This window comes from Panthera tigris, chromosome B1 (genome assembly GCF_018350195.1).
Source record: "Panthera tigris isolate Pti1 chromosome B1, P.tigris_Pti1_mat1.1, whole genome shotgun sequence".
In the NCBI taxonomy this organism is placed as follows: domain Eukaryota; kingdom Metazoa; phylum Chordata; class Mammalia; order Carnivora; family Felidae; genus Panthera; species Panthera tigris.
Window position 1 is genome coordinate 2,890,034 of NC_056663.1, and position 26,215 is coordinate 2,916,248.

Consider the following 26,215-nt stretch of genomic DNA (forward strand, 5'->3'; position numbering starts at 1 on the left):
GAATACTGAGTGCATAGATAACCTGAGCAATGAAATATTATAATGCCAGTTTTTGAAACATGATTTGCTAATTATTGGATCCAATGTATTCCACCTTCAGTCTCTAAGAGCGATTCACTTTCCCTTGATGCGCTTCAAACTGTAGGACCCTGCAAAGCACTCAGCCTCTCAATCCTGTTCCATCCAGACCAGCGTGGTCATGTGCCTGTGCACTGTCTCATTAGACGCCACCTCATTAACCGGCCCTAGTTTGTCGTGTGCTGGAATCAACATCTGCCCCACGTTCTTGATTCTGCACATAAACCCCAAAGCAATCACCACGTTTTCATGTAAAACCTCTCTGATGATGGAAAATATGACGGATTTCTCCAGCTGTTCAAAACTAGAAACTAGACCGTTCTCTTCTTCCAGGTCGTGGGAAAATAAAGAAAAAGGCACCATGAGAACGTGCCACAGGCACTAATAGCAGGGACCTGGGTGGTCTGGACAGTGAAACTCCTAAAATACTTTGCTAGGTTTGTTACGGATTCGATTCCACCCTGTTATTTGGCTGGGGCAATCTCTGAAGCCTTCAGTTGCGTCTGAATCGAATAATGGAATTCTGAATTCTGTCTCCGGTTCTCAGAAACAATTTTCATAATACATTCTTCTATTAAACACAAGAGATTTCCTTGTAGGCTTCTTATATCACTTGTCTGTTTATTAAAGTTTATTAAGTAGCGATCAATATAAAGATTATAAGGCTTTATTTGGCAGGTGTCTGAGACGATTATAACAGCACCATGCAATTTAACCTCTATATCCACAATCTGGTTCGAAGTAGGAAATCCAAAACAGAATCCAAAGTGCTTTTCAATCTTTGATGTCAACACTGTGGCCTACAGGTCTAGTGTTTTCATTATTCACCACTTTATGGAGATAAGAGTGACGTGTCTGAAGAGCTGCACATAATTCATAGACAACGGGATAAGTACGATCTGGGGATAAGTAGACACCTGGGAAACCATCTCCCCCACGAAGGCCACAAACATCTCCTCTCAAAGTTTGGTTTCTGAAAAAAGTATAAATGACGAATCCTGACTTCTTAGCTGACAGCTTGCCTTGGACTACATTTTTGCCATCTGTATTTACTTTGAAAGGTAAGCCAGGGGGATGAAGCGTTTTGGTTTTTTTTTTTTTTTTAATTTCATTATAATTCTTACACTGAAAAGAAAAGTAAACAGAAACTGTTTAAACTTTAAAACTAGGTTTTGGTTAATGCTAAGGCTAAGCTTTAGGTCACAACTTGAAAAACTGGAGGGGTGCCTGGGTGGCTCGGTTTGTTAAGCAACCGACTTTGGCTCAGGTCATGATCTCACAGTTTGTGAGTTCGAGCCCCGTGTCAGGCTCTGTGCTGACAGCTCAGAGCCTGGAGCCTGTTTCCGATTCTGTGTGTCTCCCTCTCGCTCTGCCCCTCCCCCACCCATACTCTGTCTCTCTCTCAAAAATAAACATTAAACATACATATGTGTTTATATATATATATGTATATATATAGACATAAAAATACTAAACATACAGATTTTCAAGTGGCAGTAGGTGACATTCTGAAAACACAAGACAGCCAGTTTTCCATATATCTGGGAGGACAGCCCTGTTTCTGACTGTATCTCAGATCAAATATGCTTCAATGGTCTGACGCACATTCACGACTGTGTTCCCACTGTGACAGACCCTTAAAGGAAAATGACAGGGAGAGACAGCATGCATGTGGGCGAGGAGGGTGGCTGATGGGCTGAATGTTACACTGAAGAAGACTATGTAGGTGAAACTGATAATAAACTATCATCATTTCATTGGTGCTGGACAAAACACCGTGGCAGATGTAGGAGGTGTAAACGCAGAGAGGTTTAGTGGCAGCCTGGGGACTAGACAGTGGGACGTCCTAACAAACTTAGAATCCTGTGTGAAACACACAAGACTCAAAAGCTACGGGCTTGACAATAAACAATTCCATTATCTACGTCGCAATTGGTTTTAGGTTCTATTCGTGCTTGTAAACTCATACACATTTATGGGTGTCTTTGGTACGCTTCTGACCGTACTTCACCACGATACCAAGGTTTCACATCCAACCTTAAAAATATGTTGAAAAGTGATTCTTAAATAAAAAAATGGAGGGTATTTTTTTTCAGGTAGCTTCCTTAAGTTTACATTTTAAGCAAGTTTTATTTCTGGACAGCTATTCTAACAAGTCAGATGTGAGCTTGAAATCTGGCAGAGAGAGCCCTTATGTTAGGGTGCTCCTTAACGAAAGCCACACAGAAGCAACCGTGTCCAAATTGCATAGGAATCGCGCAGGGAGCACAGAAACTTTAATTCTGTGGGTAGACTGGGCACTTGTTCAAAGCTTAGTCCAGTTCTTGAAAAGGATCATGTATCGTTGCTACAGTCCAGCCCCTGCCTCACTCAGGAACATGGAAAACATAGTGAGGATTCCACGTAGAATTGATGCATAACATTAGAATATAAAGTTACTATGCCGTTTCTCCATTTTCATTAAGAATTTTTTTTTAGGGGCGCTTGGGTGGCTCAGTCGGTTAAGCCTCCGAATCTTGATTTTGGCTCAGGTCATGAATTCATGGTCATGAGAGATCAAGCCCGGTTGGGCTCTGCACTGGGGCAGGCATGGGGCCTGCTTGGAGTTCTCTCTTCCTCTGCCCCCTCCCCTGCTCACACGCACTCTCCCTCTCTCTCAGAAAAACAAAAAACAAAAAAACAAAAACAAAAATTGTTTTACTGAAATTCACCAAATCACACACCAACTGGCAAACAGTGAATATGGTAAAACCTTGGATTGTGAGTAACTTGTTCTGCGAGCATTTGCAAGACGAGCAAACATTTCTAATACATTTCAACTTGATAAAGCAGCGATGTCTTGTAATACGAGTAGGATGTGACGCCCAATGTCACATGATCACAACTGAGCCAATGGTTCTTGAAATCACTTTGATATACCAGGGCTTTGGATTACAAATACTGGAATGAATGATGCTTGCAAACCAAGGTTTTACTGTATATAATGCTTATTCCTTTTTATTTTTTCTGACGTTTCACTTCCAAAAAATCCTCAGCAGAGTATACCAGGTAAGATGTAAAGGAAATTGTTCCAATAAAAATTCTGAATCTACTGCCAAGCACAGTGGTCACAGGAGATTCTGACTGCCCTTTGCCCTAGGGGCTCAGTGATAGATCAAACCCGGTGGTAAGAGATGACTTTCTCTCAATGACAGCTGTCCATGCAACACAGGACATGAGTCCCAAGCTCTCAATTTAGTCTACTGAGTGAGGCAGAAGGATACTCAGGGTGGCCCTGATGACTTCTGAACTTCACTTCCTGTGGTATCAGTGATTTACAATCAAAGGAAGGAGGGGGGAAGGAAGGAAGGAAGGAAGGAAGGAAGGAAGGAAGGAAGGAAGGAGGAAGGAAGGAAGGGAGGAAAGAAGGAAGGAAGGGAGGAAAGAAGGAAGGAAGGGAGGAAAGAAGGAAGGAAGTAGGAAGGAGGGAGGAAGGAAGGAGGGAGGAAGGAAGGAGGGAGGAAGGAAGGAGGGAGGAAGGAAGGAGGGAGGAAGGAAGGAGGGAGGAAGGAAGGAGGGAGGAAAGAAGGGAGGGAGGAACCGTCTTCTATTTTTTTGATTTTTTTTTTTTTTGTCTGAAAATCTGTGTTTACATTTCTTTTTGGTCTTCACTCCTGCTTCTTCCATTTTCTTTTATGCCTCATAAAAACCTGACCATGAACAGGAAAACAAGAAAATAATGCCTTGTAACTTAAGCATAGCAAATTTAAATTCGTTGGTGTTAGGAAGGAGTAAGAATTAGTTCACTACATTTTTTTTTAAAAAAAGCACTCATAATGGTTTGAGTTCTGTGTATTATGTTTTAAAAATGTTTTCAACAGAAAGAATTACACGAAGTGTAGAGGACAAGGATAAAATAACTATGTAATATTCAGTATATTGTATAAGACAAATATTTTTGGACTTGTTCACTAACTGAATGATTCCAAGTTTTAAAAATGGGATTACTGGTCACAGAAAAATAGCAAAAAAAACCCAACAAAACAAAACAAGAACAATTCATGACTGTTTTTCAAATACATGAAAGTTATGTTTTCATTTTTATCAATACCTGATAAAGATGAAGTGAATTGCAATTCAGACATTCAGGTTTGCTACAAAGTAAACACTAATTAATTATCATTGATTACAATCGATTGCCTGACTTTCCTGAGTGAATATACATCTCAGAGGCATGTGGTCCTGGTGGGAAGAACAGAGGACCCTCCTGTTTGCTGGGCACTGGGCGAAGTTTCACAAGCCCCGGTTTATGCAGAACTCACAGAAACCCATGACGAGGGCACGCTTCCCTGAGTGTTCATGTAAGGAAACTGATGTGAAGGTGACCACTGACCGCAGACCCTGGACTGACATATCCAAGATGAGTGAGTTCGAGAGCTCAGCCACACAGCCCTGTTCGGGCACAGGCAATGCCGAGTCACATGCTGAAAAATCTAGACCTCATTCCCCTTCCGCCCCCAGAAAATACTCTGCAAGTAGAAATCTAAGCACAGCTGCTGGGGGCCTGCCTGCCCCCTGTCCCTGTTCTTCCTGCTCTTGGAGAGAACCTGCTGTACATTACCTGGGCCCCCGGGCCCTGCTTTCAACAGCTACTCCGGGCTGCCCCGGGTCCGTAGACCCACAGAAGGGGTGTGTTAAATAAAGCCACAGACATGGGATTGGTTCTTACATTTCCCTTAATTTGCAAATGGTGCCATTTAAAAATTTTGAGAACATGTGATTATATATAATTTTTAATTGACCTAAGTGCAATCATATGCATCATGGTTCTTTAGTGATTTTATTATATTGTATTTTAAAGCTTTATTTATTTATTTTGGGGAGAGACAGAGAGAGTTCCAAGCAGGCTCCACGCTGTCAGCACAGAGCCTGACATGGGGGTAGAGCTCAGGAACCATGAGACCATGACCTGAGATGAACCTATGAGTCAGACGCTTGGTTGACTGAGCCACCCAGGTGCCTCTTTAGTTAATTTTTTTTATTATTGACTTTTTTTTTATTCCTCTCTAAGTATAACAGAAATTTCACTAACCCCATATTTTCTTAATTTTATCTTCACGTGTGTAATCACATAGGGACTATATTTTATCTCTCTGAATTTAGAATTTTCTGATAAGAAAGGAAAAAACGTCTAAGGTTTGCACACAAGACAAACATTAATACATTACGAAAGGAAATACTAAGTGAATGATACTGAAAATTTGTCAGACTTGGTATTCTCACGGAACTGACCGGACCTTTGAGGTTTGGAATTTAGGAGACAGAGCTCCAAGAATGTTTTCATGTAGGAACTTGGACCTCCAGGACCATGTGCATAATCTGATTCTTAAAATAGGTGTGAGACATTTGTTTTCATTCTTCCTCAGGAAACCTGCAACCATATCATGTATTATATCTTTCTTCCAGAAAAGGTAGAACTACAAACAAAAAAACACACCTTCTTTTACTTTCCTAATCCCGTTTGCAAAGACAGGGTATGGCATTACAGCTAGTGTCCTGGATGTGAACTTCCCTTTTTATTTATTTATTTTCTAAAGTGTTTACTTATTTTTGAGACAGAGAGCATGCAAGCAGGGGAGGGGTAGAGAGAGAGGGAGACTGAGGATCCATAGCGGGCCCTAAGCTGTCAGCAGTGAGCCTGATGTGGGACTTGAACCCACGAACCGTGAGACCATGACCTGAGCCGAAGTCGGACGCTCAACTGCCTGAGCTCCCCAGGCGCCCCCTGAGCTTTCTGACTGATCACAAATGCTACAGACTTGCACAGAACTTCGTCCTGTTAATGGCTGAGTCTAAGCCTAATGAGGTGGCCCCACAGTGGACACAGACTGTGTAGGAATCTATATGGAGTCTGGACTCACTTCAGCACCGACTACTTGGAGTTCTGTTCCAAAGTTCTGGGTGGAGTCTCTCTTTCACACCGTGAGCTAGCTAAATGTTGTAGGAGCACCTGGTGTTCCACACTCCATTGACCTACCCAAATCAGACATGTGAGAGGCACATATTATCAAGAACTGGGGAGAAGAGATCAAGCACAACGGGGGCGCTGGCGTGAGACACGGCCTGCCAACCTTTCTGTGGAATTATTCAAGGAACCACGTGAGATAAGAATCAGGTTGTACTGCAACAGGTGCAAAGAATCCCTGACGATTTTGTTTCAAAAGTAGCTATTCTTGTTATCTTCACCTTGTTGAGTTTTACGACGTTTTTTCCCTAAGGCTTCACCGCCTTTATGAGCCCGTCCTCCTTGAAATCATGCTTTCCCTGGTTTTATAATAAATATGTAAACTCTGTGCACTAGACTGTAGCTCTTAGCTCATAAATGAAGGAAACAAACAAAAGAGATAGAAAATAGGAAAACATGAGCAGAAGGCACCTTGGAGATGTTCCGGTGTTTTCCAATCCACTCAGCACCTGTAGGACGGCATTTACCAGGCATCCCCCTACCCCTTCATCACATGTACTGGGAGGAACAGCTTTCAAAATGAAGCACAAATTGAGAGTTCTATACCGCAAAAGACAGCGCCCAGAGAATGAGAAGATAAGCCAGAGTGGGAGAAAATAATAGCAAAGGAGATGACTGATAAAGGACTATTAATCCAAAATAGACAAAGAGCTCTTAAAACTTAGGAAGAAAACAAGAAATCCATATGAAAAATGGGCCAAAGACCTTCACTGATGCCTCCCAAAGAAGATATACAGCGGGAAAAAGCACATGAAAAGATGCCCCACATCCTACCTCATCAGGGAAATGCCCCCATCCTAGGTCATCAGGGAAACGCCCACATGCTAGGTCATCAGGGAAATGCCCCACATCATGTCACATCCTAGGTCATCAGGGAAATGCCCCACGTCCTACGTCATCAGGGAAATGCAAATTAAAGCAACAAGGAGAGCTACTATCCACCTGTGAGAATGTCCAAAATTCAGAATACAGACATCACCAAAATACCGACAGGGATGTGGAACAATAGTGACTCTCACTCTTTGCTGGAGGGAATGCAAAATGGCGCCCCCCACTTTGGAAGACATGGTGGTGCTTTCTGACAACATTAAATATGCTCTTACCATACATCTGACAATTATACTCCTTGGTATTTATCCAAAGGAGTTGAAAACTCATGTCCACACAAAAATCTCTATATGGATGTTTATAGCAGCTTTATTTGTCATCACCAGAACTTGAAGCGACCAAGATGCCTTTCAGGAGGTAATGGATAAATAAACTGTGGTCCATGCTGACAATGACACGTCATTCAGCGTGAGAAAGAAATGAGTTGTCCAGCCATGAAAAGATATGGAGGAACCTTCAGTGCACATCACCAAGTGAGAGCAGGCCGTCGGAGAAGGCTACACCCTGTGTGATTCCAACTATGTGACCTTCTGGAAAAGGCAAAACTATGGAGACACTGAAAAGATCAGTAGTGGCCAGGGGTTAGTGGGGGGAGAGACAATGAACAGGTGGAACACTGAGGATTTTTAGGGCAGTTCAGCTATTTGTATGACATTGTCAGGGTGCATACGTGTCATTATGCATCGTCCAAACCCATAGACTGTACGACACGACCAGTGAACCCGGGTGCGAATGGACTCTGGGTGGTGAGATGTGTTACTGTGGATTCGCCGATTGTAGCGAATGCACCATCTGGTAGGGATGGTAGGGAACGTCAATAATGGGGGACACTGTGCACGTGTGGGCAAGGGATGCCTGGGAAATCTACGTCTTCTCGATTTTTCTGTGAACCTTAAAACTTTCTTTTCTATGCTATAAAAAATAAAGTCCCCTGAAAAATCAAGTACATTCCTATTTTTTGAGGAAATGGAGAACGGTAAAGAGAGGCAAAATTAATGCTGAAGAGGTCAGTACATATCCCAGCGCTACGCTGGGCCTGAGGCTTCCAAAGGACCTTCAGCGTGGTATCGAAAACCCTGAAAACCGTGAATAAATGGCAGCATTTGATTTCCACTACTCTTCTTTGGTAGAAGTTAGAGAAAAGTGGAATACAGTCCCCCCCAAAAAAAAAGGTTTGACGAGGAAAATCCCATCATCCTGAGTTCATCCCATCTGCCATCTGGCAAGCATATATTCCGTGTCACATGGATGATGTCTCAGCAGCTGTGGGTGACATTCTGCCCACCTAATTAGCGAGCACCTCCGGTCTTCGTTGTCATCGACTCCAAGGTATGAGTGATTTTACCCACCTCTCTACTGGCAGAGCAGAGCACAGCATTTGGAACAGAGCACGTGCTTAGTAAATGTTAAACGAAGTTGAACGGAAGGGCTTTGGGGGAGCAGGAACATGGCGTGTTTGGACGTCCCTAAGACATCAAAGGCACAATCACGCTGTGCCCCTGTGTCCAGACAAACCGGACTGAACTTTCCAGGCATTCGTGCATAATTGTGGCTGCAGCTGTGCTGTGTTCCCGTCGCCCAGGTGGAGAAGAGAGTGCGATTCAAGCGGCCTCATCTCCTAGACCCCCGCGGCCGCCTAGCCAGTGAAGACGCCAACAGCTCTGTCTTCCCGCCACTGCCCACACCCCCCCGTTTCTTGCAGATCTGCACCCCTCACGCTTCCCTGCGAGAGGTGAGGGTGATCCCCTCGGCTGTGTTTGGAGCAGCGTTTGGAAGCATTCGGGGTGTACCAAACCACCCCAGCGTTCAACGCAAAAACGCGAAGGGGCGAGATGCCACGCGGAAGCCAGCTTTCTGTGCTGGTCCGCACATTCAGAGCTGCCCTCTAAGCCTGTTCGGCCTCCTCCGTGGCCCCCGGCTTCCACGACTCATAGTAATAAGAAGAATGACAATACATAAGGTAAACGTGTTAGTTTTCAAGCTGGCCAGACCCCACCCCACGCCCAGCCACGTCACAACCAGAAGCCTGCTTTGCGGGGCTGAATCTAATACTAGTGTTTAGAGGGAAGGGAGATTCGGAGACTTCGCCTCGTCTGGAGCTCGGGCCCAGCACTCGCATATAGACTCGGACCAGAACTCTACAGTCTGGGAGCCAAATCTCCCATTGCTGTTTTTAAAAATTGCTGGGATCCCGTTCTGCTCTCGTCTCATGTGGATGTAGCCTCCTGGGGACCCCAGTGGGGAGGTGGGCGATTGTCAGTGAGAGGAACACTCGTTGTCTGGCTCCCGTACCGCGTCACTACCATAAACTCTCGCCTTCACACTGAAGCACCAGTCACCTTCACGTGCGACATGTTTTCACGGAAAGCAATGGAGACAGACCCTTAAATACGAGCTCAAACATCTAGAAATACAAAACCCCCAAAACAGCAGATCTTGAAAATTCAGGTCTTAGCCTAGATCTAGGTGGTGATTTTTGAAGAAATGAATGGGCCGGGGGGGAGGAGAGAGAGAGAGAGATTTAAAAGCTGAGAACTTCCTAAATGTACCCCCAGGTCTAGAAGCTGAGTCCGAAGACACGGCACAGACGAATGAATGGGTAACGACGAAGGGAAACAGAAGAGGAGCCTAGACTGTTCCGACCGAACACCTGGCCCGTCTTCACCATCATTCTCCCAACTGTGTCCCCCCCCCCCCCGCCCGACCCCCAGCAGTGAAAGCACCTGCGGAGTCCTGCCCTTGAAGCATCACACACACGGGTGCTTTGGGGTGTTCATCAGCCCGCTGACCTCAGGCTGCAGGGCTCGTTCCGGGAGCCCTCCCCCTTCCCTCCCCCCTCCCTCCCCAACTCGTTCCCGGCCCCACCCCCACCTCGACACGTGGGCAGGGCGCTACTCCACTGGCCGTTGCTCCGACACTGGGCCCGAGAGGCGCCCTGCAGCAGATAGCCCGTGTTGCAGGTGAAGTTCACGACGTCGTTCAGGTTGAACTCGCTGCCGTTGGTGAAGCCGTGGGCAGGGTTCCCGGGGTGGCCGCAGGTGATGGCTGCGTAGGAAGACAGGCCCACAGCAGTGTCAGAAAACAACCAGGTCGTCACCCCCCCTTGGAACGCCTCATCAAGACCTTTACAGGCGTGCCCACGTATGGACTCAAAGCCGGCTGTCAGATACCTTACAGGCTGTATTTACACTTGGAAGGGAAAAGGGTGACAAAGAACCATAAGCAGACCTAATGTGTTTATTATAATTATGGAAAATAACCTACACCTGGAAGATGAACTTTCTTCATCTTACTAAGTATTCTTAGGTCACGACAGAACGTCAAATAACTCTATATAATAAAGCAGTGAACAATGAGAGGGGGTAAAATTCTTACACCAATTACGAGTTTTGAATATCTTCCCCTTAGAGAACACCAGCTAGTTTCGTGGAACTCTCATTTTGAAACATTACAGGGACTTGGCTGATAAACTGAATATACATCAATTTTTCCAATATCAATTTAAACATCAGGAAAGTAGCAAAATAAGTGTGCATGCTCAAACAGCATTTTCTTTGACAGTCCCCATTGTGCGATCTTTAGAAAGGTAGTGAACTGTCATTAATGTCATGCCCTAAATAACAGCAATACAAATCCCAAAGATATCCTTCAGAAGCCCTTTCAAAAGAAACACATTACAGTCATAAAACTGGTGTTTTCCTCCTCGTTTATCTTGTCAACGGTTCTTTCTTCTAAGTAAAGCTTTCGCCCCTGAACTCTGCCCATTTACCACCGCACTTTCCTAGATGATACCTGTCATTATCTATGGCCGCAGCAACATTTCCTCTGTATAATTCGCAGGAAAATAAAGAATATACTAGGAGAAAAAGACTATCGGTGTAAAACAAATTTTGCAATAGAGAGTACAATGTCTTCTAAAAACACTAGTTGATAGTTATCTTGGATGTTATAAAGTTTGAGGACAATCATTCCATGAGATTCTACCTCTTTCTTTTAAAGGAAGGACTGCTGGCAAAACTCTGGATTCTTGTTGAAAGAAAAAATACGAAACAACACGGAAGATCAGGGGTATGTAGCTATCAGGGGGACTCCGGAAAGTCAACCTGCGGACAGACTCCGTGCCTTTGCCCTCCTTCTGTTTCCACCCTGTTTACCCTGTGATGAAATCAGGTAAATGAGTGCACGACATCGCTCGTCCTGGGATCTACCTGTCTGAGAGGAGTTAAGGAGCACCTTCACTGCGGACCAGCCTCTGGAGGTGCTGGAAGGGAACAGAGGGGGAGGTGGGTTGGAAAGGAAGGGAGGAGCCCTGCCCGTAGCGTCTCTCTCAACACAGGTGAAGGGACGCGTCTCCATTCTGTCTCACTCTGGAGGTTACACACGTCTGTGCTAAGACTTCCTCCCAGGAGAAAAGGTGACCAAAGGAAGCACACGCTGAAATGCGTTCACGTTGTACTTACGGACACAGACGGGGGTCTGTCCGGACCACTTGTGGTCTTGCAGGCAGATTCGAACGGAAGTTCCAACCAGCCTGAAGCCAGGATTGCACTGATAAACCACAGTGTCTCGGTAGCTGAAGCCGTCTCCGCTGATGTGACCGTTCACGATCGGGTCCGGGGAACCGCAGTGGCCAGCTGCAGACACGAGTAAAACCGATAAACGTTTTGCAGAGTCAGTCTCTGATGAAAGCACTGCATTCACAGCCTGTTTACCTTTACTGTCAAGTACATAACGTGTTGGAATTTTTCCCATTTATACACAGCATTTTATATAATTTTTTTGCTTTGTCACATTTATTGTTCTCAACAATTGTGGGAGTCATATTTCAAATATGAAATTGCTAACACAGAGGAATTGCTAATGAAGTTATTTCCCCGATTATGGTTTCCCCATGTATTTTCTTTACTTGTATCTCTTACCGAGATTTTATGTTGTTACCGCTTTTCCAAATAAAAGCCAGGAAAGGGGAAGAGACACTTGGGATTAGTATTGATATGTTTTGTGACATGTTGACCATGGGAGGTAAGGATTTCCAGTGTGAGAGAGTTTCCAGTGTGAAATCGTGGAACTGTTTGTGAAATTTCAAGATAAATATCAGAAAATATGCTTAATTTCTTTTTTTATGTTATTTATTTATTTGGGGGGGACAGAGAGAGAGAGAGAGAGAGAGAGAGAATTGCAAGCAGGCTCCGCACCATCAGCGTCAAGCCCAGTGAGGGGCCAGAACTCATGAACCGCGAGATCATGACCTGAGCCGAAATCAAGAGTCAGATGTTTAACGGACTGAGCCACCCAGGCGCCCCAGAAAATACGTTCAGTTGCAAACATGTGCATTTGCTTAGGTTTGAACTGGCTTGTAGTCACTTGGAAGAAGAGTCCAGTATTGAGGGGACGGATGTCCTGAGGACAGAGCAGGTGTAGGAGAAGCAGGATTATGGATGTTAGCTGAAGCTCCCTGAGCTTGCCCGTGGGAAGTGTGTGGGGCCGGGAAAAGAAAAGGCAGGAAGGTGCCATCAGGACGGACATTCTCACTGAAGGAGAGGTGAAAAGCGATGGCGGGAAGGAATCTGAAATGCGAGAAGGTAATTAATTGGCAAACGTTGTCCAACAGGCTCCAGTAACAGAGAGCGTCCGTGTGCAGAAGGAAGTAAGGGGTGCTCTGTTCTCTGTGAGCGGAAGGGTGGGGCAGTGTGACCACGACCCTTGGCTTGACTGCACTTCTGGCAGCTCCCGAGCCTTCTCCCCCATGCCCCTTCGTGTAAAGTCCAGTGTTAGCAAAAACTGTGCGAGGTCAGTTCAGTGAGAAGCCCCCACCCCCCCACTGTCTGATGGGTTTCCATCTCCCACCACCCCCGGGTGAGGTCTGTCCCCCTGGCCTGCCTTCAGCACCATACTGCTAGGTCAGGTTCGCCGGAGCCCCCCTTACCCTGATGTGCCCTCTTGGGGAACCCCGCCCAGGACCGCTCCTCTCCGGGACTGTGACCCCCACTCCCAATGCAGCACAGATGAGCGCCACCTCTCTCCCCCACTGGAAAATCCCAATGCAGTGACCCCACACCTAGCATGATGGTACCACACACAGTCTGCCTTCCCATCCTTAACAAGTGTCCTTCACACTTTTTCCCCTTTAAGAACCACAGGGTGCCACGTGGCACAGAGGGAACTTGGAAGAGGGGGGCTCTGTGTGGCTGTTCCGCTCTCCACCTGCCTTCCTACGCTCTCCCCTTCCCTTCTGCTCCATTCTCCTTCCCCTCACCTGGTCCCCTCCGCCCCTTCCCTCCTCACCTCTCCCTTCCTCTCCTATGCAAAGAACGGCTAATCAACAAAACAGGAAGCATTAGGAGTACCTGACATTCCAAGGATCCGTGTTACACGTGGGTTTGGGATGCATGCGAAGAAAAAGGCGTTCACCACAAGTTCCTGAGTGACCCACACAAACCTCAAAGCTGATGTGGATAGGGAGGGACAGGCGGGAGTAGAGGCAGAGTATTTTTTTAAATGTATAATTATTTATTTTGAGAGACACAGATGGGGGTGGGAGAGAGAGAGAGAGAGAGAGAGAGAGAGAGAGACTGAAACTGTAAGCAGGCTCTGTGCTCAGCTTGGATCCTGACTCGGGGCTCAATCCCACAAACGTGAGACCGTGACCTTACCTGACATCGAGAGTTGCACGCATAACTGACCGAGCCACTCAGGCGCCCCCATGCAGAGTGTTTTGATGTTGACTCCCCCTGTTCATTTATTTCCCAAATAGAGCACACAGCTGTCAAAGCTTTACACAAAGCAGACCACCTCCAAGGTGGAGAAAGTTGTCAAATCGTTGCCATGCAACAATTGGTGCTAACTCCATCATTCTGAAGAATTTAAAATAATAATCTATGTTTCTGCTTCTGACAGCGTTTACCGGCACTGTGTCCTCCTGGGTTTTGCACTAAGTGTATTATCGGCAAGGTGACTTTGCAGCACGGAGAGGGAACAGACCCGATCGATGCCGGGTATCCCTGCTCGAACAACGTTTATAAGAAGTCGGGCCAAAAAAGTCATGCTAGATTTGGTCGATTCTTTGTCGCCTCGACAGGTTTTTCCCATTCGGCCCGATCGATTAAGTCCATCCTGGCAAGAGGCCCGATCACCTCCCCCAAACTGATACCTGATGCATGCAGAGAACTCAGAGGAGGAAGGATGTGCCCCAAGGGTTGAAGAATGAGCCTCTGAAGCTGGGAATGTTATCACAGAACACTGACCTTGGCTCCACAAGCCCTCTGCCACTCGAGAGGCCATCACATGCAAAGTGTACCCTGTTAGGCGGGAGATGGGGCCATTTTCCAATCCGGGTGACGACGACTAGTAAAAGAGCCAGACGAGGGGCAGCACACAGGCTTGGCACAGAGATCCCACAGAGATCCCAGCCACTTTTGAGGTGACCATTAAAACATGTACTTTCTAGAAACATGTACAACAACACAATCCAATTTTCAAAGAGGGAGTGGGCCACCTAACTCCCGGCTGTTGTTCTAGAAAAATGCCAAGTGCTTTGGGGGTTATTTCTGAAGCCTGCCACCACTCCATGAGAAGGGACTTGGGGTGCAGGGCAACTGGGATGCGTAAGCGGGGTGCGTAGCGATGGGAAAGCCTCCACCATTTATAGGATCTGCTTGGTCTCACCCTTGACTTGGACAAACGTCCCTGGCCAGACTCACTCTGAGAAATTAATAAACATTCTCTTTCATAATGGAGTTTTTGTAAGAGCACATAGTTTGAGTCTGCGCTATCTTCTGGAAACCTGGGACAGAGCTACTCTTAACGGTCAGGAAGGTACCTGTATACTTTCGATATTGAAGGGAAAAGATGACAGCCACATGTGGAAGCAACAATTCCCAATGGCGCCTCTTCCCTGACATGTGGTCATTTCAGTTCTTTTGAGGATCTGGTCTTCAACACGAAAAGGACATAGAGGATGTCCTTCCAAAGCACTTCATTTTGGCTCAGGGCCTGACAGGAAGAATCCATAGCATCACCTGCTGCTTCTGCGTCCTCATCTGAATACATGTAGACCATGTGACTTCCTGATTTGAAGCTAACACATACCAATCGGACCTTCACTTATATGAATTTCCAGCCCATGCGTTAAAATGTTTTTAAAACATTCAAAGTCTTAAACCAATTATAAGCCATTCAAAAATACAGAATATTCACACAATTTCACTTAAGAGTATTTAACCAGAATGTTGACAGTATGTAAAAATATCATGGGCAGGGGGGGAATCTGTGTTAGGTAGAATTTGAGCTCAATATACTTGGAAATCTCTTTCAAATGTAAGAGTCTATTACTTTATGACAATATTGTGCTATGTCTTTTGTGAGTTTCTTTATCCTTGATGTAGCCACATTTTGTGTTAGATACACTATGTAGGAAGTGTTTCTCTTTATCTATCATAGAATGCTTTGTAATTATCTTCATGCTTCTGTCCAGTGGCTAAAATGTATGTCACTCATTAAATCCCTGTGACAGTGGACAGTGAGGTCCTTTCCATTTTCAAAGCATATCCAAATCCATTACCTGCTAGGCGATCTGACAGTAATTTAATGATGATTTCCTACTGGCCAGCAATGTTCTTAGGGCATGGGATTGCACAGAAAATAAGATCCAACCACAGAGAGTGAAAAAGCGATGGGGAGGTCTAATTCGGAAGGGCCTGAAGGTGTGGGCATCCACGGGAGTGGGGGAGCAGGGCGGGACATGCAGCCAAGAGTGGACACTGGAGACCCTAAAACAGGCAACATGACCATGGTGTTATAGAACCACATTATCCATTTACTGGAAGGGCATCCACGTTTATCTGCTTATAACTGTACATACTGTTCTTTACTTCATGCGTCTTCCACTACTTGGATGGGTTTCGCTACTACAATTCTGCTAAGTGTAAACGATAGCAAAGGATAAGAAAATCTATTAACTACAAAATAAAAAAAAAGAAATTCAAAGCAAAGTATCAACTAATTAAAACGATGTGAGTATATAGTTGGTCCTAGATCCCACTTTTTATTGTTGTTGTTGTTGTTGTTTGTTTGCTCCTTTGTTCTTTGTTAACATTTGGCTTCCGCTTAAACACAGATCACTCACTGTTTCCTACAGGCAATTCTGTAGCCAACAGAATCACATCAGGAACTCAGTTCTTGAGAAATATCAGTTGGAAATGCTTTCAGTCAAGTGTGGAAAGAAAATCTCGGAGTGACAAGCATGCGGGCTGCTTTATTTCTGGATCAATCCTACCTGTGAATTTAGTAATCTGCCACTAAGCGGAACCCGAGAGCACCGACTAGGGCTCGGGGACGAGGCAGAGTGGTAAAAACTGTCACTCTACGGGATCTTTAATTCTGTAGCCAGCTAGATAGGTATAGGAATATCTCCTACAGGAATTGCCAAGTTTCCTTTTACTTCAAGTATGAATGACCAAATCTATTTCTTCCACGGTTCTGGAACGTTACATTTTCTACCTTTTCTCCAAGTGCAGAATCAGCATGTCTGCACTGCGGGAAATCCCCCAACTCTTATAACTGGTTTTGAATCAGTAGCTGAATTAGGAACTCAGTGCCAGCGTGGGTGCTGCCCAGTGTCGGGCGGATGGTTCTCTGGAGCCCACAGGCTACACCATGAGCGAACATCATTCTATTGGCCTATGAAGACCACTGAAGGATAGAATAGGGACCCTTCAGAATTTCCAGAACAACCGAGATTTCATTTGTGCTGCAGTGGAATAGGCCAGGTCACAGCCACCTGGATGTATGACCTCCTTTGCCAGGTAATTGCTTTGTGCTACAGGCTTTGAAAATTCCTGGCTTATAGTTTATGCTATTCTGTATATAATGAAGGCTGCATTATTGTTTTCGTTCATAAACTGTTACTATATTGCAGTTAGAATGCTCCAAATAAAAAAAGAGAATGTCTTTTGATAATCTTTCTCTAAAATTGGGTTAGGAGGGATAAAATTTGCCCAAGAAGTTTTTTTTTTTTTTTTAATGTTTATTTGTTTTTGAGAGAGAGAGAGAGAGTGCAAGCAGGGGAGGAGCAGGGTAAGAGGGCGACGGAATCTGGAGCAGGCTCCAGGCTCCCAGTTGTCAGCACAGAGCCCGACATGGGGCTCGAACCCACGGACCATGAGATCACAACCTGAGCCAAAGTCAGACACTTAACGGACTTAACCAACCTTGGCGCCCTGCCCAAGAAATTTAACTAAAAAGAGATGGGTAGGAAGGTAGACTGAAAGCTGGAAACAAGGGGGGGGGGGGACAGGAATGCCCTGAGGCCAGGAAGGGGTGTCCTGGTTTCTTGGATTCCCCCTGGGTCAAGGGTTCCCTGCAAACTTGCCAGAGGCAGGATCGGAGGGGCTGGGACGCGGCTGGGATCCCTGGGGAGCCCAGGCTGCTGTCTGCAGTCTTGGGGGTCAGCAGGGTGATCACCCACCACACGGCCAGCACGTGGGGACTAGGCAGGTCAGCGATGCAGGCTTCACCCACTACTGCAGGACTCAGAGCAGGACAGGCTCCTCCAAGCAGCTCTTTCTAGATCCATCTAAACCCCATGTCTTAGCAGGTGTGGTCTAACATTTCTGAGAGGACACAGGTGCTTTCCTGAACGTGTTTCTGGTAGAGTGAATATTGTGAAAACTTGTTCTCGAATGAACTGGATTCCTCCAGCACTTGTACGGATGCTATCCGTGCTTTCTGGAATGCTCTATTTTAGAGCAGGAACCTTATCCATTCATAGGATGTGAGCAATATTTAGAGTAGCTTCCTACGGTGTTTCTCTATTTGTTTCTCATTCTGTAAGGAGCCATGCGGTCCACAGCCCTTGGAAAACACACTGACTTCTACTGGTGACTTTTCTGAGTGACTGACCCAGGGTGTCATATGTCAGCTGGCAGATATACCTTAATATCCCAACACATGCAAACGCTGAACACTTCCAACTTTCAAGTTACAGTAAAGCCTTGGTTTGTGAGCATAATTTGTTCTGGAAACATGCTTGTCGTCCAAAGCACTCGTATATCAAAGTGAATTTCCGGAACCATTGGCTCAGTTGTGATCACGTGACATTGGGCATCACCTACGACTCGTATCGCAAGACATCACTTGTGTATCAAGTTAAAATTTACTAGAAATGTTTGCTCATCTTGTGGAACCCTCGCAGAAAAAGTTACTCAGAATCCAAGGTTTTAATGTACTTTCAAGTAACGCGTGTTAGAGTGTCTTACAATTATGTGCACTTGTACGATTTTAGAAATGAATTCGGTGATTTGGAAATGTAAATAAGCTCCATTTTTGCCCATATTCCATAGAAACGCACTGCACCAGTAGAGATTCTGGACACGCTATCTCCCACGTTATAGGTGTGCACTCTATGGACCCAGAGCCCTGCATCCCTTGGTGTGGAATCTGTGCCATTAAACGGAACTGTATACCTGGATCTCTCTCCTATCATCAGGTCACATTCTCACACACACACACACACTCCTCCCCAACCTGAGAGTTCACTACTGTAAGGTCACCTTTTCACTGCACTGGTTTGTGTCTGTACAAATACCAATATTGATCTGGGGATTAAAATGGAATACATTTACACATTTTTAGAAAATCTACAAACCAAATATTCAACCTTCATATTTGCTTTGTGATTATTGGTACTTATTGCTGAAAATAAAATAATAATCATTATAAATGCCCAGTACCTGCGTAAGAATTAGAAATGCAGTTTGTTCCATTCTTTCCTTTCTGGGCAATAACACTGGCTTTGCGCTAAAGGCAAGGTTATTTGGCAGTGGATTCCAAAGCCAATTGACAAACTCTTCTTGAGTATTAACAAACAGTCACAAAATGTCAGATGGTTCAGATTCTTACATGCAGAGAAACTTGTTGGCATTAAACACCATTGGATGCATTTGAATCTTCAGATCTGTACGTATTAAAGGAACACGTCTGAGTGCTGAGAGACAAGACTTTGATCTTCCACAAGTGTGATTTCTAGGGGCAGTGCTCAGCAACTTTGCCTAAGTCTGAGAAAATGTGGTGCCATGGACAGCAAGGGAATTTTCCCAAGGACACGTAGGTATCTGCTTACAGGAGGTACACGACACTTTGTGCATGAGTACATCAAAGGAGGGCCCAATCTTCGCCGCAAAATGTTTGTCTCAAATCTTTTTTGACACTTCCTAGTGCCAAGAGAATTAGTTTAAGCCATACTTAATATAAATAAAAGTTTCAGGATTTGGGTAGTCTCTGGGGCTTTCAGAAGTCCTTTATCTGTCCCTTTTTGTACAGCTCCCCAAATAATCACTCTATCACTTTGCACATACTTCCTTCTTTGCCCTCCCCTGCCTGTGTGCATGTGCTCTCTCTCTCTCTCTCTCTCTCTCTCTCTCTCTCTTAAAAATAAACTTAAAAAGGGGTGCCTGGGTGGCTCAGTTGGTTAAGTGACTGACTTCGGCTCAGGTCACGATCTTGCAGTTTGTGAATTTGAGCCCCTCATCGGGCTCTGTACTGACGGCTCGGAGCCTGGAGCCTGCTTCAGATTCTGTGTCTCCCCCTTTCTCTACCCCTCCCCTGTTCACCCTCTGTGTCTCTCTGTCTCTCAATGACAAATAAACATTAAAAAAATAAACTTAAAAAAATACCCAGACTTCAAGATTTTTTGCTGTTTTGCTGCATTGTGAACTCAGCAAATAGACACCTAATTTTTCTGCCCTACGTATCTCCACCGGCAGAGTGTGATTCCGAGAGCAGGGTGTGGCCCCGCACCCCAGCCTCGAGCCTGTGCCTGAACCAGAGCCTGAACCTGAACAATTAGATGGCTTCTCCTCCATGAGCGCGTTGCCGCATTAGTGCACACCCCCCTTTCCTGGGACTCGACACAGAGCACTTCCCCAGGACAGGCTGCATGCCAGTGGGCCAGCCTTCTGGACCATCTGGACCACCTCCTGCAGCACTGGATGCACATCGGAGTTTCTGGGAGGAACTCGCTCCACTTCTGCTTGTGCACATTCCCAGCATCGCTCCAAACGGCTTCCTCCACCGGCCTCTCTCCCACCCCGAGTTCTCTCTTTTGCCATTCACTAATCTCACCTTTTTATTAAAGGCACTTGGTATTTATCTTCTTTATTCCTCTGATTATAAATTCCTGAAAACAGAAGACCTGGATCCTATTAACCTTTACACCCTATGCCACGTTTCCTGAGGAATCGGATGAATATCATTAGAGAATATTCAGAAATACGGACAGAAGCGCTTGCGGCTGGGGAGTGTTTCGTGACATTTATCTCCCAGCCACTGACGATGCATATGTAACATGTGACGACTAGCACTGGCCGTTGCCAAATATTTTCCCTTCCCCGGCATCATACAGCTAAATTTTACACAGAACGTTGTGTACCAGAGATCAGGGGTGGGCGCGTAAACTTTCTACTCCGCTGCTGCAATTCTGCTGTAATATAAGCATTACCGTAATCGGCTGTTAAATTTTTTTACACGGATCTATCCTAAAACACCAGGCGTTTGCAGAATATTTGCCAATTCTATTCTCTAAGAACTATGAGACAGTATGATCCAACAGTATTATTTTGAATCATGTCATCTAGCTATTTCAGCCATACGAATGTCACCATGCTATTATACGTACAAAAAAATTCATCTCTTCATAGGCCATTATAGTACAGCAAAGGCAACCTTATTTCGAATACTAGCAAAACAACCTACTAAAAAAGGAACATGTTCTTTATGTGGGTAACATCTCGGTCTATCACTGACATCTCGAATACCACATACTAAAGAGGTGGCCAGGTGCCGGAGATGAAGCGTTATTACGTGTGAGAAGTCTAAATGATATAAATGTCATCAAGAGGTTAATGTAGGTCTCTACAGCGGGAGACCTGGGTTACAAGCGTACCACCTCGTCTAGTCTGTGTGCTGTCTGCTGGGCCCAGTGCAAACTACCACAGGGAAGATAAACGGAAGGGACCATGGGGATCATCAAACTTCCCCGATGGATTCTGAGGTACCTGATGAGTAGATATGGGGTCAGCATTCCCAGCGCTTAATTCCCTAGCCCAGGGAGATGTGTAGCATCGCACAACACAGATGTTAAACTAGAACAAGCCCTTGGTGATTCGCAGAGCGCTGGGAGACCCCAGTAGTAAGGTGAGAATGACAGCATCGATTAAGTGCACGCTAAGATCCTGTGGTGCACACAGGCCTCCCTTTGCCTGGAGTTAAGCTACCATGATGTCCACACACAGGGTAGAGCGGCTTCCCTCACTGCATCCTGTCTCAAAGGTTCTGGCGTAGAATTCAGACCAGCGAGCTCCAACACAGCGTGGATTCAGTGCCGGAGTGTTTAGCAAAGAAGACCATCCTTCATCTCTGTAAATACAGCTCTCCTGCAGATACAGTCCCCAGCGTCCCAGTGTGAAAGTGCTGTCGGTCCACGTGCTTAGCCATTTCTGCTGCAGTGATCATCGGAGGACCCTGGCATGGTCTTTCCTGCTGGAAATCGCTGGAAATAACCACAGTGCTACAACTGGAAATATGATCCACGTTCCACAGGAAAGAGAAGCAACTTCTCAGGCCAAAGTATTTCTTCTTCCAGTAACCGTTAAAAAAACAAGATGCCTCACACACTTGGAAAAAAATGCTTTTGTCAAAGCATTTTGCATTCTAATGAAAAGCATCTGGGACATGGAATCAATGAGGCTCCAAGTCTAAAGGAATCCTACATGTAAAAGCCTACCAAACAGGCGACTGCCTTCTGTGTGAACTGTTCTTTGCATTTTAGGGCAGGTCTAACATGTTAAAAAATAAAGGCAAGGAATTTCTTACACATAGTCTGAAAACTACTTTTCCGCACAGTGTCTGCCATTCCAAACAAATGAATCAAACTATGCATCACTAATGTCATTGGCAACCCTGGCTCTTGCCTTTGGTACATGTACTTAATTCATTTTATTTTTGTTTCGTTGCTTTTTTATCCCCCTGTCCCCACCTGATTAAAACTTAGAGATCTCAATACAGGTCTTTGTGGTGGGCACTATCCATCCATCAGGGCTGACACTTGTAACGTAAAACAGTTTACCAAAATGGGTTTATTCCACCTCTCAATACCATTTTAAATACTTGAACATGGCTGTTATTTACTTCCTAACTTGTCTTGCAGTCAAACTGATGATCACAGGCTCTCCAAACATTCTTCACCTATCATGTTTACTACATCCTTGAGCACAGGTTCGTGCCAGTTTTTCACCGCCCACTTGAACTATTTCACGGAAGCGATATCATCATTGTGGACGCGGACCTCCTAGCCAGAGAATGAGATGGGTCCTGTTCATGAAGCCTGGACACCATCAGTCTCAGGGCTACCTCTGCATTTATGAGCCTTCTCATATTGAGAACACCAAATCCTTCCACGAGTGCTAGGGTTTCCTAACTTTCTCTTCGTCATGTACATTGGAAGGTGTTTCGCTTTTTACTTAGAGTGAAGCTTTCCATGAATTGCATTATTTTCATATGTGTTTCGTCTGTCACTGAAATCGGTGACATTCTGAATCGGTTGCCAAATATTTACTCTCGCTCTTTCAGCTGGCGTTATTACGCCTCTACTCAAGGTGTGGATAGAAGTCTTGGAGTAGACTTCTTGGAGAAGTCTAGAATGAGGGAGAGAACTACACAACTGGAAATCTGCTTTCCAGTCGCATCAACCCAATAATCGATGTCACTGTGGAAAGCCCCTTCAGCAATTGTTAAAAGACAACATAGCGCTCCTATACTTTCTTGACTGTGAGAGTCGTAACAGAAAACCTTGATCTACGTCTTGCCAAATTCAGAAGCACCATTTCTAAAGAGTATTTCTAAACACCCATCTAAAAGCAAGGTCAGACAAAGATGAACCCAGACTTGCATGTTATTTTGTGAAACTATCTGTGTTCTTCATAAGCATGCGTCACCACAGATCTTGCAAACAACAGAGTTGACCAACAGCTCTGTGGATCATCAAATTAACAGATCCACCGTTCCTGCCAGCTTGCTTCTTTCCTTTTCGTGTGAAAAATCACACTACACGTTCCTTTTAATAACGTGCCACTGGCAGGGGGACTGTCAGTGACTTGGACACCTCCTCTAGGGTCCCCCCAGCCACTCCACTCAAACTCTCAAGTTCTCCTGGACAGACTCCTTTTCTCTCCTGGGGTCCTGGTTTCTGATACAAAAGCAGGTTCTAACCTTTGCATTCCAGAGCAATTCATGACACAGAGGACAGAATGAAGAGGAAGCTGAGCCCTTCTGCTTTACTTGGGCCATCCACTATTTCAATACCAACCACAATGAGTGAATTTGGCTCTTATTTCAAACCTGCATTCTACAGGGTCCTTACACTTTCATGGTCCTGAATCTTTTCACTGCACCCCGCTCGTGGTGAATCTATCTTTCACAGCATGACCTTCACCTGTATTTTAATTCCCTTAGTACATTGTAGGGTTGTTTTGCTTGCAAACTGAGTTTCTTGTAGAACATCTCATGTAACTGTCTCCATTTCTTTGGGTAATTTTCCATTTTTCTCTTCATTGGGGTGATCTGTTTCTCAAAGTCAGAATTGTGGGGGTTGTTTTGTCTTGTTTACAACGTTGGGCAGATTCCTCACTGTTGTAAGTCATTTCTTAGCTATGAACGGTAGCTGTGAGCACCTCCTGTGCGTTCTAACGAAGTCAATATAATTGAAAATTGTCTTGTACATTTTTCACTGTCAATAAATAATATCATTCAAATCACTGTATACAAGTAAGGCATCTGGGTGACTTTGAGGTCATGGTGGCATCCGTTATCTACTTTATCAAATCTTTGTGCCAGATTTAGGACTGGATCCTCTATTCCCTTTATCTGTCTAGCCTGTTGAGAATTTTCTCTAGCGCTGACTTTACCTCTGTTCTCCTGTCTGTTTCCCCCACCCCCACCCTGGCCTCGGCCATATCTCCTTGGGTCCCACAGACATATGTTCTTACTGGTTTATACTATGTTATCTAGACATAAGTGATCTATTATTCAGGACAAGAGATAACCTTTCATTGTCACACTCCATGCACATGCATATCCCATTTTATCGTGCTTTGCAAATACTGTATTTTTATCAAGTGAAGGTTTTTGACCACCTTGCACTGAGCAAGTATATTGGTGCCATTTTTCCAACAGTGTCTGCTCACTTTGTGTCTCTGTGTCTCGTTTTGGTAATTCTTACAACATTTCAAATCTGATTATATTTGATTATATTTGATTATATTTGTGATGGTGCTCTGTGATCAGTGATCTTTGCTGGTACTATTGTAACAGGGTTTGGGGCACCCCAAACCACGTGCATATGAGACCGTGAACTTGACTGGTGCATGTCATGTGTGTTCTGACTGCTGCATCTGTCTCCTCCGGCTGTCCTATTCCCTGAGACACAACAGTATTAAAATTAGGTTAATTAATAACCCCGTGATGACCTCTGAGTTTTCAAGTGAAAGAGCCACACATATCTCACTTTGAATCAAAATCCAGAAATGAATAAGCTTAGTGAGAAAGGCATGTTGAAAGCCTTGGGCCAAAGGTTAGGCCTCTTGCCCCAAACAGCTGGCCCAGTTGTGAATGCAAAAGAAAAGTCCTTGAAGAAAATTAAAAATGCTACTCCAGTGAGCGTACAAATAATAATAAACTGAAATAGCCTTATTGCTGACAAGGAGGAAGTCTGAGCGGTCTAGACAGATCACACCGGCCCTAGCATTCCCTTAAGCCAAAGCCTAATCCAGAACAAAGCCCTAACTCTCTGTAACGCTACGGAGGTTGAGAGAGGGGAGGCAGCTGCAGAAGAAAAGTTTAAGGCCAGCAGAGGTTTGTCGGTGAGGATTAAGGAGAGAAGCCGTCTCTGTAGCATAAAAGCTCAAGGCGAAGCAGCAAGTGCTGATGCAGAAGCTGCGGCAGGTTCTCCAGAAGATCCAGCGGAGATAATTCGTGACGGTGGCTACACCAAACAACAGATTTTCAGAGTCGGTGAAACAGCCTTCTGTTAGAACAAGATGCTACAGAGCTTTCCCCGCCAGAGAGAAGTCAATGCCTGGCTTCAGGGCTTCAAAGGAAGACTGACGCTCCTGTCAGGGGCTAACGCAGCTGGTGCCTTAAGTGCAAGCCGATGCCCACGTACCGTTCTGAAAACCCGCGGGCCCTTCAGAATTGGGCTACATCTACTCTGCCTGTGCTCTACCTGCCTGTGCTCTGCCTGGTCACCCAAGAGCTCTGATGGAGGCGCACGATGAGACGAATGCGGTTTTCACGCCCGTTAACACAGCATCCATTCCGCAGCCCGTGGATCAAGGAATCATTTCATCTTTCACATCTTACTATCGAAGAAATGCATTTCACAAGGGTATAGATGCCATAGATGGTGATTCCTCTCATGGATCTGGGCAAAGTAACCTGAAGACCTTCCAGATCGGACTCACCACTCTAGATGCCATTAAGAACATCCGTGACTCATGGGAAGAGGTCAAAATATCAGCATAAATAGGAGTCTGGAACAAGTGGACTCCAACCCTCATGGATGACGCTGAGGGAGTCAAGACTTCATGGGGAAGTAGAGGCAGACGTGGTGGAAGGAGCCAGAGAACGAGAGTCACAAGTGGACGAGGGGCCGCGTCTCACGATCAAACCTGAACAGGTGAGGAGACGCTTCATGTGGACAAGCAAAGAAAGGGGTTTCCTGAGATGGAATCTAGTCCTGGTGCAGATGCTGTGATGGTCACTGAGATGACAACAAAGGACTGAGAACACGACGTAAACCGAGTTGAGAAAGCCGCGGCAGGGTTTGAGACGGTGGCTCCAAAGCCGGAAGAAGTCCCACTGCGGGCAAAATGCTGTCAAACTGCCCCACGTGCTGCAGAGAAGTTGTTCATAAAAGGAAGAGCCGGTCTATGTGGGAAACTTCCACGTTGCCTCATCTTAGGGAACAGCCACAGCCACCCCGACCTTCAGCTGACCCCATCCTGATCAGTCAGTAACCATCACAACTGAGGCAAGACTCTCCACCAGCAAAAAGGTTGTGAGCAGCTGAAAGCTCGGATTGTGTAGCAATTTTTAGCAATGAAGTATTTTTAAATTGAGGCGTGTACATTTGACCCTCGAACAACGCAGGTTTGAACTGTGTGGGTACACATACACGTGGATTTTTTTCAGCAA

General features: G+C 45.3%; 1 protein-coding gene across 1 annotated transcript in view; it reads right to left on the reverse strand.

The window, feature by feature from the left end:
* The window catches only part of CSMD1 (CUB and Sushi multiple domains 1), a 669,247-nt gene that overhangs the window by 45,527 nt on the left and 597,505 nt on the right, over positions 1-26,215 (reverse strand). Inside the window, exons 48-49 of the mRNA XM_042982757.1 lie at positions 11,431-11,604; positions 9,842-10,015 (exon numbers count right to left, since the gene is read on the reverse strand). Coding sequence (XP_042838691.1) covers positions 9,842-10,015; positions 11,431-11,604 — 348 coding nt within the window. The remainder of the gene's footprint in view (positions 1-9,841; positions 10,016-11,430; positions 11,605-26,215) is intronic.